We start from the raw sequence: 19,310 nt of genomic DNA, 5'->3' as shown, positions 1-19,310 counted from the left end.
CGTCTGGCTCTAAGGGGAAGAGAGGCATTGGGCAGTGGCTCCCTCCACTTTCCTTAGGTGCTTGCAGCAGCCTCCAGACCTCCCATCTTCCTTTGTCCAGACAGGCTCTTGCCCTGCGAGTTCCTGCCTTTGCCTTGCCACTGCAGAGCATCGTCAGTCACAAAGCCCCCCCTCGCGGGTGCCCTGATGCTTGCCTTCTAATGACTTTGATGGCGCAGACAGTGCGCTGATCGGTGCCAATGGCGAGCAATATTTCTTCCTGCATACTTTTAATTGCCAGCTTTTTCACGGGCCTCATGTGTGGCTTATGTGCTTAGGCATTGTCTTTTGCTCTGGACTGCCTTCCATTTTATGGGTGTCTCTGTAATCCACTAAAATGGTGGTCACAATTTCTACAACACAAAATCACTGCAGCAACAAACACAGGACCATGGTAGAGGCATTAACACAATGAAAGGACTCATTCGGACATTGAAGGACTCACCAGATCTGTTTGTTGGGCAGCTATCTTGGAATGGTCTGCTGCTGACTTGATTAAAGGACACACCTAGCACTAAACTCTGCGGAAACAGAGGTAGGGCTACCTTGATGTTTAGATTTAAGTCTGCCATAATTTCACTGGGATTAATAAAGTAAATAAATTTAAAAAAAAATCTTTCCTTCCATCAGAATTGGCTATCAAATGAGACACCTTCACAAATGTTGACATATGTGTTTTTTTGATGTTAGTGGTTTCTTAGTATTTTGCCACTACTTGTTGTGGTTGACATCCATTTCAAATTTTGATGCCATTACCTATTTTCCCATTACTCTGTGTAGCCCTCCTTTTCAAATTGATGTTGGAGTATTATGCCATTGTCTATCTTTATTCTGAGTTGACGCCCTCCTTTTTGAATATTTGTTTAATCCTGAATTCTTCCTTAACGCCACTTTCTAAAAATTCTCCATTTCCGAATGCAATGCTGATGTTCTGCTACTGTGGATGTTTTTATATTTTGACTTTCCCTCTCTCCCTTCGATACTAGATACTTTGATACTCCGCGTCGATACTCTCCATTTCGAAAATTATTTTCTTTCTAGAATCTCTCCGTATATAGCACTTTTCTTAATCTTCCCTCCTTATCCTTGACTGCCTCCATTCTGAAGTTCTTCTATTGTGGATGTTTTAAATTGACTTTCCCTCTTTCCACGTTGTTACTCTCCACCTCGAAGATTAGTTTTTAACTTCACTCTCTCCCTGTATAGCACTTTTCTAATCTTCCCTCCTTATCCTGGACTACCTCTATTCTAACTGTGCTTCTTACCATGTCTTCTCCCAAGCCCCCTCACAATCCCCCAGACCCAGCTCTCGCTAGACATGGCCCTAACTCGTGGAGCATCTTATACCCGCCTAATATTTCTAACAACGCTACGAAAATTTGCAAACACAAATTGTTGAACCTTCACCCTGAAACGTTAATAGTCGATACCTACCACAGCCTGTCTTGTCCAATGAAAATGGACTTTGTTTTCCATACCAAAGGCCCCACAGAATGGAAAAACACTTTCCTTCACCACCTTCCGATCACCAAATCTATCAAAATTCCATATGTATTCAAACTGTCGACTATCCCCTCCCTCTTCTTTAACCGGGAAATCGATATCTCCATATTCAGAACTGGTAACATTCTTATTCAATCATCTGACCACCACCTCAACATTTTTGACAGCTATTTCATTACTATGTCCTATCATCTGTACCGTAATCCCTCAGAGACCCAATTGCCTTGTTCCCAGGTTTCTCCACCCTCTACCCCGGTTCCGGCCCTCCCTCCCATTCCAGTCTGCACCTAGTTACTTATGGGGCCCCTCTCCTTTGCGAAAGACTCCAGGCCCTCGTTCTTCCTAGACCGTTTGATCTCTCTCCTATTTCCATCGATCCCTCCCCTCTGTCCCTACCATCTTCCCAGATTCTCCCTCCAACTCTTCCTTCCCACCTGCCTCCCCTTGGGACTCCTACTTCTCTCTCCACTATGTCCAAGCCTGCGACTCCTAATGACATCCTTCACAAGTAATACGATGTGGTTCATTCTCTAACCCTCCCTTTCTCTCACCCTACACATCCCCTGATTGTTTGATTGGCCCGAATCACTCCACGCAGAATCTATTTAATACCAGTCCGTATACTGTTTTGACTCCCTCCTCAGTCCTTGCTCACCCTCCCTTAGCTGGATCGCCTTCCCCTGTCAAAAGTGACCCAATTACTGTGGGTTTCTCCCCCAACTTTATTGCTCAGACACAACAGCATATAACACAAACTCAATGCTAGGGCTACTGAATTAACACGGCTCAGATCTCTCCATCCTTAACCCCACGGTTAGCCTTACATTTTCTGATGCTCGTCTCTCTTGCTCTCGTAACCTCTCCCAACATGCCCAATGGCGGACCATACTCCTTTGCAGACGAGCTCTCAAGCCTCGCCGCACTGTGTGCTCCCTCTCCACTTCTGCCCTAAATGACCAGTGCAATTCCCATCTCCCTATGCCTCTCCTGACGGATCACCTCCCTTACTCCACCATCCCAGTAATTTTCAGCATTAGCCGAGTCCCTTCTACTCCCCTCTCACCTAGACCTCCTGCACAACGTGCCACCATCCACTCCCTTAAACCTGCTAAGGATAACCTGAATCCCCTCTCTTGCATGCTTGTTACCTGCAGATCGGCAGTTCTTCATGCTACTGAGATTTCTCAAACCATCCTCAGTGAGGCTATTGACATTGCCTTCCTCACCGAAACTTGGCTCAATGAGCACTCAACAGCTATTCTTCACTGGAGAAGTGTGGCTCAATGATTAGAGCGGCAGACCCTGATGCAGAGGTCTAGCCCGGGACCAGGGTTCAATTCCCCGTCTCGGCGGGTCTTGGGCTCAAAAATTCCACGGACCTGATAATTCTCGCCTCGGTGCCTATTCCAATCATGGAGTCCCACTCTGCAACTCTGGGCAATAGCTTGCTTAATCTCCACAACGGCCCCCACAACGCTAAGGATGCCTGGCCTCCACCTTGGCGGTGCCCAGGAGTGGACGCCTCACAGGGAAAGCCAGGATGGGTTCCACAGCGGTATTCGTACAAGCGCCTTGAGACCCTTGCGGGTGAGTAGTGCGCTATACAAGTATCAAATTTACAATTTATTTATTTTACTCCCCCCTCTATCATTAGACTTGACAGACCCAGCAGAAAAAGGGGTGGACTATCCATAAAACTGAGTTGCAACTGTCCCTTCTGAATAGCACCGATCACTTAACATTTGAATACCTTTGCATAGAACTCTCAGTCAAAGGCTCTCCTCCGATTAGATTACATAACATCTACCATCCTCTTAGTGAGCCCCTCCTCTTTGCTGAAGAATGATCGGACCTACTCACTCACTTCTCCCTTTCCGTCTCTAAAAATCTGTTTTTAGGAGATTTCAACATCCATTGGAATAATGCAGATGATCCCACAATTAAGCGTCTCATTAACCTTCTCGAGTTGAATGACCTTTAGCAACAATCCAGCCCCTATCAAAGGGGCCACACTTGACACAATCATCTCTAACACTGGCCTGGTCTCCTTTACCAACATCATCCCCATTAACTGGTCTGACCACCATAGAATTCTGTTCAACATCTCAACCAGCGCCCTTTTCCCCACACCAATTAATAACAAACCCAAGATGTGGACCAGGAACCATAAACTAATCCCTCCCTAGTGAACTCAAGTCCAAACTCCAAGCCCAACTCCAACTCCTCCCTCCCATAACGCTAATGAGCTCACTGACCACTTCAATAAGGCCATTAGTGATGTCCTGGATCAAGTAGCAACCCTTAAACCAAAAAAAAGAAAAATCCAATTCTTGGTTCAATCCCAAACTCATCACCCCTCGCCCACCCATCTTGCCCTCCTCAGATCTGCTAGAACATAAAAAGCAAATTTTTTAATGAGAAAGTATCTTTCTTTCGAGCCCAACTTGATTGTGCCAAAAACAGGCCCAGAGAACTCTAACATTGTCAGAAAACAATCTTCATCTGCCCCTCCAGTGCCAACTGCCTCAATCGAAAGATGAGGTAATTGTCAACTTCTGAACGGAAAAAATTGATCAATCCTTCCCTCAAAGTGTGGCCCTGCCCCCAATTTACTACAGACGTACCTCCTTTTTCTGCCCCATTCCTGCCGCCTAATCCTACCACTCACCTACCCAGTCCAACTATCTCTCTATTCTGTCCAACTTACAACAGAAAAATAATGCCTCCTGGTCTAATTTCTATCCTATGACTGAGCTCAAAGTCTTTAATATAATTGCGAAATTAAAGCCGACCTCGCACACCAAAGACGCACTCTTCTAACCTAGTACATAACCTTAACCACATTATTGCCCCATGTTGGACAAAAATCATTAACACCTCCTTTGCCACTGGATGCATCCCAGACTCCCTCTAACTCGGGCAAATCACTCCCTTTCTTAAAAACCTTAATGCGGACCCTAACGATCTTGAACTCCGTCCCAACGCCAACCTCCCACTTCTAGCTAAAACCCTGAAGAAATGTGCTTTACTCCAATTGGACAACCACATAGGCAAATTCAACTTGCTTGATTCCTTCCAATCTGGTTTCAGGAAAGGCTGTAGCACTGAAACCGCCATGCTGAACATTGTTGGAAATTCACAGCTCCCTAGACAATGGAGAGGCATGCCTTATCCTCCTTGACCTCTCTGCAGCATTCGATATAGTCAATCATTCTTTCTTACTGAAATCGCTGAGAGCTCGCTCTGGCATAAATGAATTGGTCCTTAAATGGTACACCTCCAACTCAGAACACAACAAATAAAAATCAACTTCTGCCTATCCAATCCCACCCCTGACACCCTGGGCGTCCCACAGGGCTCACTTCTCTCCCCTCTCTCTTCAACCTCTTTATGGAACCCCTTACTCTCATTTTGAAACAAGCCAGGATCAGCTATCACCTCTATGCCGATGACACCCAACTCTACTATAAGATCAAATCCCATACTGATGTTCTCTATTTAAACACCCTGAGTAAGATTCAATCTTGGTTTTACTCTAACGATATTAAACAGAACCCTAACAAAACAAATTTTTCTTTTTTCTCCTAAAAGTAACCATCTCCTCATCCAAGGCTGGATCTCCGACGTCAACTGTCCACTCACCTTATCCAACTCCGCAACATCCTTAGGATTCATTCTTGACAAACATTTGGTACTGAAGGACCATATTAATAACTTGGCCAAAGAAGCACTTTTCACTCAGACCTCAAAAAAATCAAACCCTTCATCCCTCAAGACAACAACTTCAAATGTGTAGTACAATCTTTAGTACTCTCCAAACCTGACTACGACAATGCCATCCTCACTGGAACCCCCAAACTCCACCTTGCCCCCCTTAGAGCGGTTCTCAACCTGGCGGACTGTAAACGATTTAAGCACGTCACGCCTGCCCTCAAATCCCTAAATTGGCTGCCCATTGAAGGTAGATGCTTTTATAAGACTGCCTGAATCACGCACAAAGCTCTCCACTCACTATCTCCGTCGTACCGAACAAACTCAAAATAGCAGGCTGCTCCAGACTGATGAGAAGCTCCACGGCACTCCTCCTAGTCCCCTATTACTAAAAAGAGAAATCCACCCAAACTCGCTCCTTCTTTGGAAATGCTCCGAGCATCTGGAAGGTCCTCTTGAGGGACCAGCGCTGCAACCTCTCCTATATCCGCTTTAAAAAAAAGACCTAAAATGTCACCTACTCAGCAAGTAATGGAGTCTATAATTTCTCTTCTGACCTGGCCAACTGTCTCCCCTGTATTGGTTGCCAATCTGCTCGACCCCCTTTTACTCTTCCTGCTTGTGTACCCTGGCCTTGCTCTCCCCTGCCCCTCTTCTATCCTAGCAGCATTTATGTTCTGTTAGCTGTCTGAGGACATTCTACCCTGTCCTTGTCCATTGGCTTCCCACCCCCCCCCTGTTCCCCTGCCCTCCATCTTATTTTTTGCTCTCCCTGTTGATACTCTGTCTGCTTTGAATCGTTACCTTCATTTTAATAGCTATATGTACTATAACTCTTGAATTATCCAGAACTCTGCCTCTCATGACTATTAGAGAGATGTGCTCTCTCCTGTCGTTCTCTTTGCTCTGAAATATTGTTTTGTTTTTGTGACTGTTCCTGCTATTGTAAAGCGCTCCGATACCTACGGTTCTAGCCAGCGCTATATAAAACCTTTCAAATAAAATAAATAAAAAATACATTAAGAACATTTATTTGAACAATGTCAAAAGCGCTCATCCTATCCGGAATATCTTTGTAAAAATCAAGACCATTAAATCCTTTTCCATCAAATTGTTTACAATGAGAGCAATCATACATTTTTACAACAGGTTTGAAAACAAAATAAGAAACTGAACGATAAAACAATACACAATGGCCCCTTAATATTTCTCTTTTTGATGAATCTGTGATTTGACAGTTATGACTTTTCTTGAAATGCACTTGAAGAGTCTTCTGTTAAATGTATTTCTTGTTGCTCGGCCATATGTTTCTGAGGAGAGAAAAAAGGGCTTAGAAAAACTCATGATGGCTATGCAAATTTATCACCAGACAATTAAAAGCATAAAGAAAATAATAATTCCCTTTTCTGGAAACTATGGTTTTCATTTTTATATATCCTGAGGTCCCAGCTCTTAATCTCCCGAAATATACACACAAAGTGCAGTGCGCATGGTGATTCCAATTGCATTAAGACAGCATTTTGATTAAATACAGTAGAGTAGATGTTATGAAGAATCTGCAGGTTGCAATGTATTCATCACAGCATTATTTACTAAAAGGAATATGCTACTTACCAGTATGCATCTGTTATTGGCATGTAGAGCTGCAGATCTATACACTGTGCATAGATCGCCATCTGGTGTTGGGCCCGGATGTTTGCAGTTTGTTTTTCCTCTTGGAAAGTCTTTGGAAGTCACAAGCTCGGTGACTCCTCCTTTGGTTCGTATTGCGCATGGGCTTCGGCTCCATCCTCAGATTGTTTTTCGCCAGCAGGGAAAGATGGAGCGTAGTAGTAACAGTAAAGAAACCCATGTGTATTGTATCAAAATAAGATAGACTGGAACAGATACAGGTAGCCGGGGAGGCGTGTATAGATCTGCAGCTCTACATTTCGAGAACAGATGCATACTGGTAAGTAGCATATTCCGTTCGAGGCATATGAGCTGCAGATTATACACTGTGCATAGACTGTATAGCAGTACCCAACCCTAGCGGCGAACACCGGCATCCGATGCAGTTGTTTGGAACAGTGTTTTTAGTACAGCCTGGCCCACACTAGCTTGTTGCTTGGTTTGCACATCTACACAGTAATGTTTTGTGAAAGTGTGCTGTGTTGACCATGTGGCTGCTTTGCAGATGTGATCTAATGGTATGTTGCCTAAAAAGGCCATAGAAGCCCCTATCTTTCTTGTAGAGTGGGCTTTGGGGGGGGGAACATATAGTGTTCGCTTTGCGGTAGCAAATCTGTATGCATTTTACAATCCACCTAGCTATCCCCGATTTAGAAATAGGGTTGCCTTTATGTGGTGGAGAGAAGGAGACAAATAGTTGTTTGGTTTTTCTGAAAGGTTGTGTTCTTTGGATGTAGTAAAGCAAGGCCCTTTTAACATCCAGTGTGTGTAAAGCCCTTTCCGCCACAGTTTGAGGTTGTGAGAAAAAGACTGGTAATTCTACCGACTGGTTTAGATGGAAGGGAGAAATGACTTTGGGTAGACATTTTGGATTGGTGCAACCTTGTTCTGATGCATTTGAAGAAAAGGTTCCTGAATCGTGAGTGCTTGTATTTCACTAACCCTTCTAAGGGAAGTGATGGCACCTAGAAAAGCGGTTTTCGATGTGAGAAACTGCAGTTCTCATTTATGTAATGGTTCGAAAGGAGGTCCCATTAGCCTTGTGAGAACTATATTTAAGTTCCAGACAGGTGAGGGTGGTACCCTGGGTGGAATTACTCTTTTGAGGCCTTCCATAAATGCTTTGATGGCAGGCACCCTGAAGAGTTATAGGTGCTGCCTGTTTTGTAAGTAAGCAGCAATTGCTGCGAGGTGTAACCGGATGGATGTATATGCTAGGTTACACCTTTGTAGATGGAGCAAGTAACATATGATGTGCTGTATGGACACATTTAGAGGGTTGATTGTGTTGTGGCAGTAAACAACAAATCTTTTCCACTTTGAAGCATAGCATGCCCTAGTAGTAGGGCGCCTAGCTTCCCTGATAATATTCATGCAATCAGGGGGAAGGTTAAGGTATCCGAATTCTAGGACCTCAGGAGCCAGATCGCAAGGTTGAGCTGAGCTGGTTCCGGGTGCCTGATCTCTCCATGGTTCTGGGTTAGGAGGCATGGTGAGAGGTGCAGCTTTTGGTGTGGTACTACCGAGAGTTCCAGCAGTGTGGTGTACCACGGTTGTCTGGCCCCTGTTGGAGCTACTAGGATTAGTGTGAGGGAATACTGTTGTAGCTTTCGCACCACTAATAGAATTAGTGGGAGAGGTGGAAAAGCGTATGCAAATTTGTTTGACCAGTTCATCCATATCGCATTGCCTTTGGACAATGGGTGTGGATATCTGGCGGCGAAGCTTGGCCATTTTTTGTTTTCGTGGGTGGCGAATAGGTCTATTTGTGGATGCCCCCACTTCTGAAAGAACGGGTGAAGAACCTGTGGGTGAAGTTCCCACTCGTGGATCTGCTGCGTCTGTCTGCTGAGCAGATCTGCCACAGTGTTTTGGACTCCTGGGACGTGTCGAGCCAGGAGAAAGATTTTCTGCGGAATTGCTCATCTCCATATGCTCTGTGCTAATTGAGAGCGCTGTGGAGAGTGTGTGCCCCCCTGTTTTTTAATATAGTACATTGCAGTCATGTTGTCTGTGCGAATGAGGACTGCCTTGCCTGAAATCTGCATCTGGAAGGATTTTAGGGCTAGGAAGATTGCCAGTAACTCCAAATGGTTGATGTGGAGTAACTTTTGTTGTGGCGTCCATGTGCCCTGTACTGTGAGGTGTAGTAGATGAGCTCCCCAGCCGGAGAGCGATGCGTCTGTTAGGATTATTTGTGGGACCGGGTCCAGGAACGGTCGACCTTTGGAAAGGTTTGTGGTGTTCCACCACTGCAGAGAGCGATGGGTACGACCGTCTACCAACACCAGATCTGTCAGTTGCCCCTGGGCCTGGTTCCATTGGCGCGCTAAGCTCTCTTGGAGTGGACGCATCTGGAGTCTTGCGTGAGGCACTATGAAAATGCAAGAGGCCATCATCCCTATCAGTTGCATAAACACTCATGCTGGGAGAGTGTTGAAGTATGAATTTTTGACGCAGAGCCTGTATGTTTGCAATCCTGGCAGGATTGGGATAGGCTATGGCTTTTGAGGTGTCTATGGTGGCACAGAGGGATTGTTTTGTGTGTGATGGTACCAGGTGAGACTTTTGGTGGTTCACCGTGAAACCTAGCTGGTGAAGTAGTTGGATTGTAGCGGCGGTATGGCGCTCACAATGGTCGTAGGACGTGGCTTTTATTACCCAGTCGTCCAGATATGGGAAGACGTGAATGTGGTGTCTTCTGAGGTGTGCCGCCACTACTGCTAGGCACTTGGTGAATGCCCTTGGTGCTGTTGTGACCCCGAACGGGAGCACCTTGAACTGGTAGTGTTGCCCGTCCACTACAAATCTGAGGTACTTTGTGAGCATGGTGTACTGGGATGTGAAAGTATGCCTCTTTCAAGACCAGTGTGGTGAGAAAGTCGTTCTGGGAGAGGAGTGGTAGAACCTGTTGAAGGGTCACCATGTGAAAATGGTCTGAATGTATGTAAGTGTTTAGAGGCCTGAGATCTAGAATAGGTCGTAGAGTCTCGTCTCTTTTTGGAATCGGAAAGTACAGGGAGTAGACCTCTAAATTTTGTTGATTGATGGGGACTTGCTCTATGGCTTGTTTTTGCAGGAGGGAGATTACCTCCTGTTTTAGTAATGTGGCATGTTCTTGAGACATTGGGCGTTGCCTGGGTGGAATGTTTGGGGGGGTAGATGTTAATTCTAGGCAGTACCCTGAATGAATAATTTGGGTTACCCATCTGTCTGAAGTGATTGTCTCCCAGAAGTGAAGGAAATCTTGTATTCTGCCCCCGACCGGAGTGGAATGGTCTGGAGGTAGCGGGGGAAAGTCATTGGGTAGGTGGTGTGGCAGAGCGGGCGGTGTTTGTCTTGCCTCTGCCTTTATTATTATTGCCTCTGTAGCCACCTCTTTGATAACCCTTTGTGATGGTAGACTGAGGAGGGGATTTATATGACGTGGAAAGGAGCGCCTAGGCGAACAAGTTACTAACCTTCGGTAACGATGTATCTGTAAGAAACATTAGTTAGTTAGATTCCTCACCTTAGAATATCCCCAGGCGTCAGACTGGATCCGGAAGATTTTTCGTCAGCAATACCCCTTGCGCGTCGCTAGGCGTCGTCTGCGGCTCCGCGTCCGTCGTCGGCGTCGTGCGCCGGGATGACGTCGGAGTACTTAGACGCCGCCCTCGCGCGCTGACGTCAGTTCTTGTACATAGCCTTCCGCGCCAGGAACGCAGAGCCATGCAAAGACCGACACTGGTGCCAAAAATAAAATCTAGGGGCCTGAAAGGACAACCTTAACCCTAGATGTCAGTTCGCAGAACGGGGAGGATGGGTGGGTCGGTGAGGAATCTAACTAACTAATGTTTCTTACAGATACATCGTTACCGAAGGTTAGTAACTTGTTCATCTGAAAGAAACACGTTAGTTAGATTCCTCACCTTAGAATAGATACCCAAGCAATACCATCCCCGGTGGTGGGTCTGCGAACCAAGATCACACCAGAAAGTCCTGGAGGACAGAACGGCCAAAGAAGCCATCCCTCCGGACTTGGCTGTCAAGGCAATAATGCCTGGCAAACGTGTGTAGCGAAGCCCACGTCGCCGCCTGACAGATGTCCTGCAAAGGGACTCCCCGTCCCAAGGCAGTAGTAGCCGCTGTGGCCCGAGAAGAATGGGCGCGCAGCCCAACAGGAGGGTCCTTTTTAGCCAAGGAATAGCAGATTTTGATACACAAAACGACCCACCGAGAGATGGTTCGTTTGTGCACAGCTTTCCCCTTCTTAGCGCCCACGTACCCAACAAAAAGCTGGTCGTCCACCCGGAACTGTTTTGTGCGGTCCAGATAGAAGGAGAGCGCACGTTTTGGGTCCAGACGGTGGAGCCTCTCTTCCTCTTTGGAAGGATGCGGAGGCGGAAAGAAGGTGGGCAAGGTGACAGACTGCCCAAGGTGAAATGGAGTCACCACTTTAGGAAGAAAGGAGGGACGAGGCCGAAGGACAACCTTGTCCGGATGAACAGACAGAAAAGGAGGCTTTGAAGATAAAGCCTGGAGCTCACTCACCCGTCTAGCCGAGGTGATGGCTACCAGAAAAGCAGTCTTAAGAGTTAGAAGACGAAGAGGGCAATTGTGAAGAGGCTCAAAGGGAGCGCACATCAGGAATGTCAAAACCAGATTCAAGTCCCACTGAGGCATTACAAAAGGGACAGGAGGGAACGTGTGCGTAATGCCTTTGAGAAAGCGTGTAACCACAGGGGACTTGAAAAGAGAAGGCTGATCAGGAAGCCGCAAGAAGGCGGAGATGGCAGCAAGATAACCTTTCAGGGTGCCCAGGGCAGAGCCCTGCCGGGCCAGAGAAAGAAGGAAGAGGAGAACCTCAGAAAGAGGGGCGGAAAGGGGATCCACAGCCTTTGCTGTGCACCATGCCACAAATTTGTTCCACCGGCAGGCGTATACCGACTTTGTGGAGGGACGCCTGGCTGCCAGAATGATATCACAGACTTCAGGAGGCAAGTCAAATGGCATCAACTGCCGCCGCTCAATCTCCACGCATGGAGGTGGAGGCTGGACAGGTTCGGGTGGAGGACCGTCCCCTGCTGCTGCGACAGAAGATCCTCCCGAAGGGGCAGACGTATCGGGGGATCGGTCAACAGACTGAGTAGCTCGGGATACCAGTATCTTCGTGCCCAATCCGGAGCCACCAAGATGACTTGGGCCCGGTCGTGCCTGATCTTCTTCAGCACTCTGGGCAGAAGTGGTATAGGCGGAAAGGCGTACAACAGACCGCAACTCCACTCGTGACGAAAAGCGTCGCCGAGCGAGTGCCGCCTTGGAAATTCCAACGCGCAGAACTGCTGACATTGCGCGTTCTCTTCGGTGGCGAATAGATCTAACCAAGGCTCTCCCCACTGCTGAAAGAGGCCTTGCGCCACTTCGGAGTTCAGACGCCATTCGTGATCCATCATGCACCGGCGGCTGAGTTAGTCTGCTCTGGCGTTCAGAGAGCCCGCCAGATGTTGAACCACCAGGGTGACGCCCTGGTGTTCCAGCCATGTCCAGAGGCGCAGAGCCTCCTGACAAAGGGTCCACGACCCCACCCCGCCCTGTTTGTTGCAGTACCACATGGCGGTGGTGTTGTCCGTGAACACCTGCACGACACTTCCCCTGACAGAGGGAAGGAAGGCTTTCAGTGCAAGCCGGATCGCTCTCAACTCCAACAGGTTGATGTGGAGACGAGACTCCGCCGGAGACCAGAGGCCTCTGATCTCCGCCTCTCCCATATGGCCACCCCATCCCAAGAGGGACGCATCCGTCACTACGACATGCTCCGGTTGGGGAAGGGAGAGGCTCTTGCCCTTGACCCACTCGCGGTCCGTGAGCCACCACTGCAACTGCTGTGCAGTACCCTCCGAGATCAAGACATGGTCGGACAGGTTGCCGTGATGCTGGGCCCACTGAAACTTCAGGTCCCACTGCAGAGCCCGCATGCGCCGCCTGGCGTGATGCACTAGTAGGATGCAGGAGGCCATCAGCCCCAGAAGCCGCAACACTAACCTGACCGAAACCCGGGATAGAGGCCGAAAGATGGGAATCAGGGCCTGTATATCCCGGACCCGCTGTTCCGGTGGATGGACCCGGAACTGCGCCGAATCGAGAACCGCTCCGATGAAGAGGAGCTTCTGAGAGGGACTCAAGTGTGACTTCGGCACGTTGATGGAAAACCCCAGCAAATGCAGGAGATCCGCCGTAGTCTGGAGGTGGGAGACGACTGTCTGGGGCGAGCCCGCCTTCAACAACCAGTCGTCGAGATAGGGGAAGACTGGGACCCCTGATCTGCGCAGATGAGCTGCGACCACCGCCATCACTTTCGTGAACACCCGAGGGGCACTGGTGAGGCCGAAGGGGAGCACGGTAAACTGAAAGTGCTCTTGGCCCACCGTGAACCGCAGGTAACGCCGGTGGGCCGGCAGGACGGGGATATGGAAATATGCGTCCTGCAAGTCCAACGCTACCATCCAGTCTCCAGGGTCTAGGGCAGCTAAAACCTGAGCCAACGTTAGCATCTTGAACCTTTCCTTTCGGAGGAAGGCATTGACGTTCCGGAGGTCCAAGATAGGGCGCAGGCCCCCCTTGCCCTTCTTGGGAACCAGAAAGTAGTGGGAATAACAACCACGACCTACTTCTGGACTCGGAACGCGCTCGACGGCCCCCTTGGCCAAGAGAGCCGAAACTTCCTCGCGGAGAAGATCCAAATGATCCCCCGAGATACGGTGGTGCTGCGGTGGCATGGCTGGAGGGGTCGTCTCGAAGGGGAGGGAGTAGCCCCTTCGGACGATTTGCAGCACCCACCTGTCCGATGTTATGGACCGCCAGTGGAGCAGGTGATGGCGAACTCTGCCGCCCACTGGCGTGGTATGGGCCTGAAAGCTCGGACTAGGAAGGCTTTGAGGCGGATGCTGCCGGGGTGGATGTGGGCTGACCACGTCGGCCTCCATTTCCGCCACGGCGGAAGCCACGTCCACGACCGCGCGCAGGTTGGTTCTGCGGCTGGTGGCTTTGTGAACGTGAGGAGGCGCCCCTTCCTTGGCCACGAAAGGGGCGAAAAGCGGAGGTGTGCGCCCGCGGAGCTGAGAGGCCCAAGGACTTGGCCGTAGCCCGGGAGTCCTTAAAGCGGTTCAGCGCACTGTCCGCCTTCTCACCAAACAGGCGAGTGCCATCAAAGGGCATGTCCATGAGGGTGTTCTGGACATCCCCGGAAAACGACGTGGACCGCATCCAGGCGTGGCGGCGGAGCGCCACCGTGGTGGAAATCGCCCGACCTAGCGAGTCCGTGGTGTCAAGCCCACATCTTATGGCGTGCCGTGCTGCATCCCTCCCATCGGCCAGAGCCTGGGTAAGACGCGTCCGGACCTCCTCCGGACACAGGGGCAGCACGTCCTCCACCGTATCCCACAGGGAATGGGAATAACGGTCCAAGAGACAGGCGGTATTTAAAGACCGCAGGCCCAAACTAAGGGACGAGAACAGTTTCTTGCCAAACTGCTCGAGTCTCTTGGAATCCCGGTCCGGCGGAGCGGTCGGGAAGGAGGATTGGGAAGTAGAGGCCTGGATAACCAGACTCTCGGGGGTGGGGTGTTGGGACAGGAAGCTGGGGTCGCCCGGAGCAGGGCGGTGGCGCCTGGCAACGTTCCTATCCACAGGAGGAACTGTGGAGGGCTTGGACCAGGTGCCCTGCAGAACGTCAGTGAGGGCCTCGTTAAACGGCAGCAGAGGCTCAGTGGAGCTTGCTGAGGTTTGAAGCACCTCAGTGAGGATGTTGGTCCTCACAGCCACGGCAGGCAACTCGAGCCCAAGGGCCTCAGCCGCCTTGCGCAGCACCACAGAAAATGCTGCACCCTCCTCCGAAGCCACGGTCGGAGGAGAAGTGAATCCAGCGTCTGGCGAGGTGTCCAGCCCGCTGGCCTCCCCCAGTTCATCTGCCCAGTCCTGAGAAAGCTGTGACTGAACAGCCAGAGGGTCCTCGAACCCCTCCCAGTCGCCCCCTTCTTCCGATTCCTGATAAACAGGAGGAATGATCGGAACCGGACTGTAGAGATGGTAGGTCTCTAGCGGCGTCGGATGCGGCGTCGGCGGACGCCGTGCCGGCGTCGGGTCCGGATGAGGGCTAAACTGGGGCGTCGGCGTCACAGGCGTCGGCGGCGCCGGTGACGGCGTCGGTGGTTCAGGCGTCGGCGCCGGTGGAGGAGTGACAAGGTCAACCGGCGTCGACTGGGGCCCAGGCATGGGCCCCGCGGGGACCTGCGGCGTCGAGACCGGAGTCGTCGACGGCGCCGGGGCCGCCGGCACGCGAGGTCGCCCAGTCGAGCCCGCGGGGCCCGAAGGCGCGCCAGCGGGCGTCGACGGCGGGGCCAGGCTCCTCATGGCCGAGAGGAAGGCACTGATCTCCGCCGGCGCCGCGTCAGCCCCAGGGACCGGAAGGTATGGGGGCGGACGCGGCACCTGCGGCTCCGCCGGAGCCGCGGGGGTGGAACCACTTGGACCCTCGGCCGAGTCGCGCGACCGGCGAGGGGAGTCCGAAGAGCGATGTCGCCTCTTGGACTTCTTTGAGTGTTTGGACTTACCCGACGACTTGGAGCCCGACGATCGATGGTGGCGTCGGCTAGGGCTCCGCGAGCGATCCTTGGACCTCCTCCTGGACCGGGATCGCGCACGACGCGGAGCCGAGTGGCGAAGCTCGAGAAGCTTGCGGGACCGCTCCCGCCTAGCCTTCGAAGTCAAGGCCTGACAGTCGTTGCACGACTCCGCGTCGTGGTCGAGGCCTAAGCAGTAGAGGCACCGGCGGTGGTGATCGGTCACCGACATCAGTCGATGACAATCTTCACAAGCCTTGAACCCAGGCATCCTACCGGCACCAGATGTCGACAGACAAGGATCAAAAATGATCAAAAAGATTTAGTCAAAAAAGACTAAAAGGGGTAGCTCTCCCGGATCTGCGCTTACTGGCGCGGAAAAAAGAAGAACTGACGTCAGCGCGCGAGGGCGGCGTCTAAGTACTCCGACGACGTCATCCCGGCGCACGACGCCGACGACGGACGCGGAGCCGCAGACGACGCCTAGCGACGCGCAAGGGGTATTGCTGACGAAAAATCTTCCGGATCCAGTCTGACGCCTGGGGATATTCTAAGGTGAGGAATCTAACTAACGTGTTTCTTTCAGATGTGTGTGTCTGTAGGGCTCCCATGGATTTCGCCGTATCAGTATCTTTTTTCATCTTTGAGGGCTTCATCAACTTTTGGACCAAATAAATGTTGTTGATCGAATGGTTGGTTTAATATGGAGGCTTGCACCTTAGGTTTAAAACCTGAAACTCTTAGCCAGGTGTGGCGACGAAGGACACTGGTGTTCATGGCCCTGGAGGCTGTATCTGCTGCATCTAGGGCACAGCGTATAGAGGTATTAGTTATAGTTTTGCCCTCTTGGATCAATTCATTAGCCCTATTCTTATATTTTTCAGGGAGATGGTGCATGATGGTTTCTAACTCATCATAATGCGCTCTGTCGTATCTGGCCAATAGCGCTTGAGTGTTGGCGATACACCATATATTGGCGGCTTGTGACGCAGTGCGCTTCCCTGACGCGTATAGGAGCTTGGACTCTGTCAGGTGGTGGAGCTTCGCCTGACGCCTGAGAATTTGAACGCTTCCTAGTTGTTGATACCACTAAGGAATTCAGTGGTGCAGGGCCTTTAATGTATGAAGGATCTGTGGGGGCGGCTTTATATTTTCTCTCTACTCGATTGATTAGGACCCTAGCCCTGACTGGGTCTTTAAAAACCCCCGGTGCATGTTTGATTACTCCTTTTAGCATAGGTAGTATTGCAGTGGACATATGTGCAGAATCGAAGGTGTCTAGGAGAAAATCTTCCTCCACTGGGTCAGTATGCAGCTCTACCCTGTGATAATGTGCTGCCCTCTGTAGTAGGTGGTGAAAACCTAACGAGTCTTCTGGTGGGGATGGCCTGGCTGGATAAAGGTCATCCTGTGGGACATCTGGGATGTCCGGATTGTTATAGTCATTCCATAGGTCTGGGGATCCAGTAGGGGTGGGGTCTTGTGGCACATCTGCTGGATAATAGTAAGGGTCCCCTTGATCATCATGGCCTGGAGACAGGGTCGGAGAGGGATGAGGCAGGGGTGGAGGTGGGGAGGTTGGAGGAGGTGGGGAAGGCACTCTGAAAGGGGAGGTAGCAGTGTCCTTCCTCTTTGGAGGTGGAGGTGGAGCTGGTTTGTCCAAATGTCTCTTTTTTGAAGACCGTGTCAAATGTCCAGTCTTTGGATCCTTGGTAAGTGTCTTTTTTAGAGGATCCGGTGTAAAAAGTTCTTGCGACACTGGTTGTTCGGTCGGCGCCGAGGTTTTCGGGGCCGACGGCTTTTTAGGCTTGTCTGTGCCGTGCTTTTTCGGGACCTCAGATTTTTTTGTTCGGTGCCGAGAGGCTTCGACACGGGAGTGTCGGTGCCGAGGGCCTTATGGTGTTTGGTCGGCACCGAGAGGGCGGGTTTCGACACAGAGGGCTTTGCTGGGCTCTGTGTGGAGGTCAATCTTTTCTTCGGTGCCGAAGGGTGTTTTTCGGCAGGCTGGCTCGAGCCGCCGGAAGGCTTATTTGGCTTCTTCACCGGGCCCGAAGGTGGGGTGTTAGAAGCAGTGTCCTTGGGTCTTGCCTTGGCTCGAAGGCGAAGGCGTGACCGAAGCCTTTTTGGGTATCGGCGTGGGAGGGGGTATAGTACTCACGACCCTCTGCGCTGGGGTGATGTCCTCCACATCTGATTAGTCGGCCTCGGAAGCACTGACGAGATCGTCATCTTCGATGTTTTGCTGTCCCGGAGCTTCGACGTCGTCCCCGAAGATTTCGACTGGAGCGGAGGTCGAGGAGTGCGCCATGTTGCGTCGGGCCCTTCGATCTCGAATAGTCTTTTGCGATCTAAAAGACTTGCAGGCGGGACAGTCTTGAGCCTAGTGTTCAGGGGAGAGGCAGAGGTTGCACACCTCATGAAGATCGGTGTGGGGGAATTTGGACCCACATCAAGGGCACTTCTTGAAGGGAGTTCTTTCCATCAGCCGAGACCGGAGCCGGGATAGGCCCGAAGGCCGCCGTCGACGACCGGAATCGAAGAAGTGCCGAAGGGAAGGTGATTAAGATGATTTATTTATCTGAAGAATCTCGATGAGCGAGGATTTTGCGTCTATCGTTGAACTGGAAAAGTTCGGAACCGGAGCGCGAAGTATTACATCCGATCCCGATGGCGGAAAAAAACAATCTGAGGATGGAGCCGAAGCCCATGCGCAATACGAACCAAAGGAGGAGTCACCGACCTCGTGACTTCCAAAGACTTTCCAAGAGGAAAAACAAACTGCAAACATCCAGGCCCAACACCAGATGGCGATCCATGCACAGTGTATAATCTGCAGCTTATATGCCTCGAACAGGAGGTTTAGAAGAAAGAGCCTGGAGCTCGCTCACTCACTCTGAGGTGGTGGCAACCAGGAAGCAGTCTTTAAAGTGAGAAGACGAAGAGGACAGTCGTGAAGTGGCTCAAAGGGAGCACACAACAGATATGTCAGCACCAGGTTCAAGTCCCACCGAGGCATTATGAAAGGAACAGGAGGGAAAAGATGAGTAATGCCTTTCAAGAATCTATTTACAACTGGGACTTGAAAAAGGAAGGCTGATCTGGAAACCGTAAAAAGGCTGAAATGGCCTAAAGATAGCCCTTGATAGTGCCCAGAGCAGAGCCCCGCCGGGCCAAAGAAAGGGGGGAATAGAAGGACCTCTGAAAGGGGGTCAGAAAGGGGATCCACAGCCTCTGCTGTGCACCATGTCACAAACATATTCCAAACATATTCCATCTGCAGGCGTATACCGTCTTAGTGGAGGGACACCTGGCTGCAAAGATTACATCACAAATTTCAGGAGGCAGGTCAAAAGACGTCAACTGCCACTGCTGAATCTCCACGCACGGAGGTGAAGGCCGGACAGGTTCGGGTGGAAAACCGTACCGTTGCTGCGACAGAAGATCCTCCAGAAGAGGCAGTCGGAGCGGGGGGGGGAATCGATAGCCATGCGGAGTAGCTCAGGATACTTTACTCTTCGAGCCCAGTCCGGAGCCACAAGAATGACTTGGGCCCGGTCGCGCTTAATCTTCTTCAGCACTCCGGATAGAAGTCGTAAAGGTGTATAGTAAACACCAACTTCACTTGCGACGAAAAGCGCCGCACAGCGAGTGCTGCCTTGGAAACTCCAACGTGCAGAACTGAAGATATTGCGCGTTCTCTTCAGTGGCGAACAGATCTAACCAAGTCTCTCCCCACTGCTGAAAGACACCTTGCGCCACGTTCAGTGCAGACGCCATTCGTGATCC

General features: G+C 50.6%; 1 protein-coding gene across 4 annotated transcripts in view; it reads right to left on the bottom strand.

The window, feature by feature from the left end:
* Positions 1-6,268: 6,268 nt before the first annotated feature.
* The window catches only part of ZNF638 (zinc finger protein 638), a 994,232-nt gene continuing 981,190 nt past the window's right edge, over positions 6,269-19,310 (bottom strand). For all 4 annotated transcript variants that reach the window (XM_085642741.1, XM_085642742.1, XM_085642740.1 and 1 more), the window contains one exon: positions 6,269-6,563. In XM_085642741.1, the coding sequence (XP_085498867.1) occupies positions 6,492-6,563 (72 nt within the window). In that variant the 3' untranslated portion in view covers positions 6,269-6,491. The remainder of the gene's footprint in view (positions 6,564-19,310) is intronic.

The sequence above is a fragment of the Triturus cristatus genome, chromosome 2_2, assembly GCF_964204655.1.
Source record: "Triturus cristatus chromosome 2_2, aTriCri1.1, whole genome shotgun sequence".
Lineage (NCBI taxonomy): Eukaryota > Metazoa > Chordata > Amphibia > Caudata > Salamandridae > Triturus > Triturus cristatus.
The sequence above is the reverse complement of the archived record's forward strand: the minus strand, read 5'-3'. Positions and strand labels throughout refer to the sequence as shown.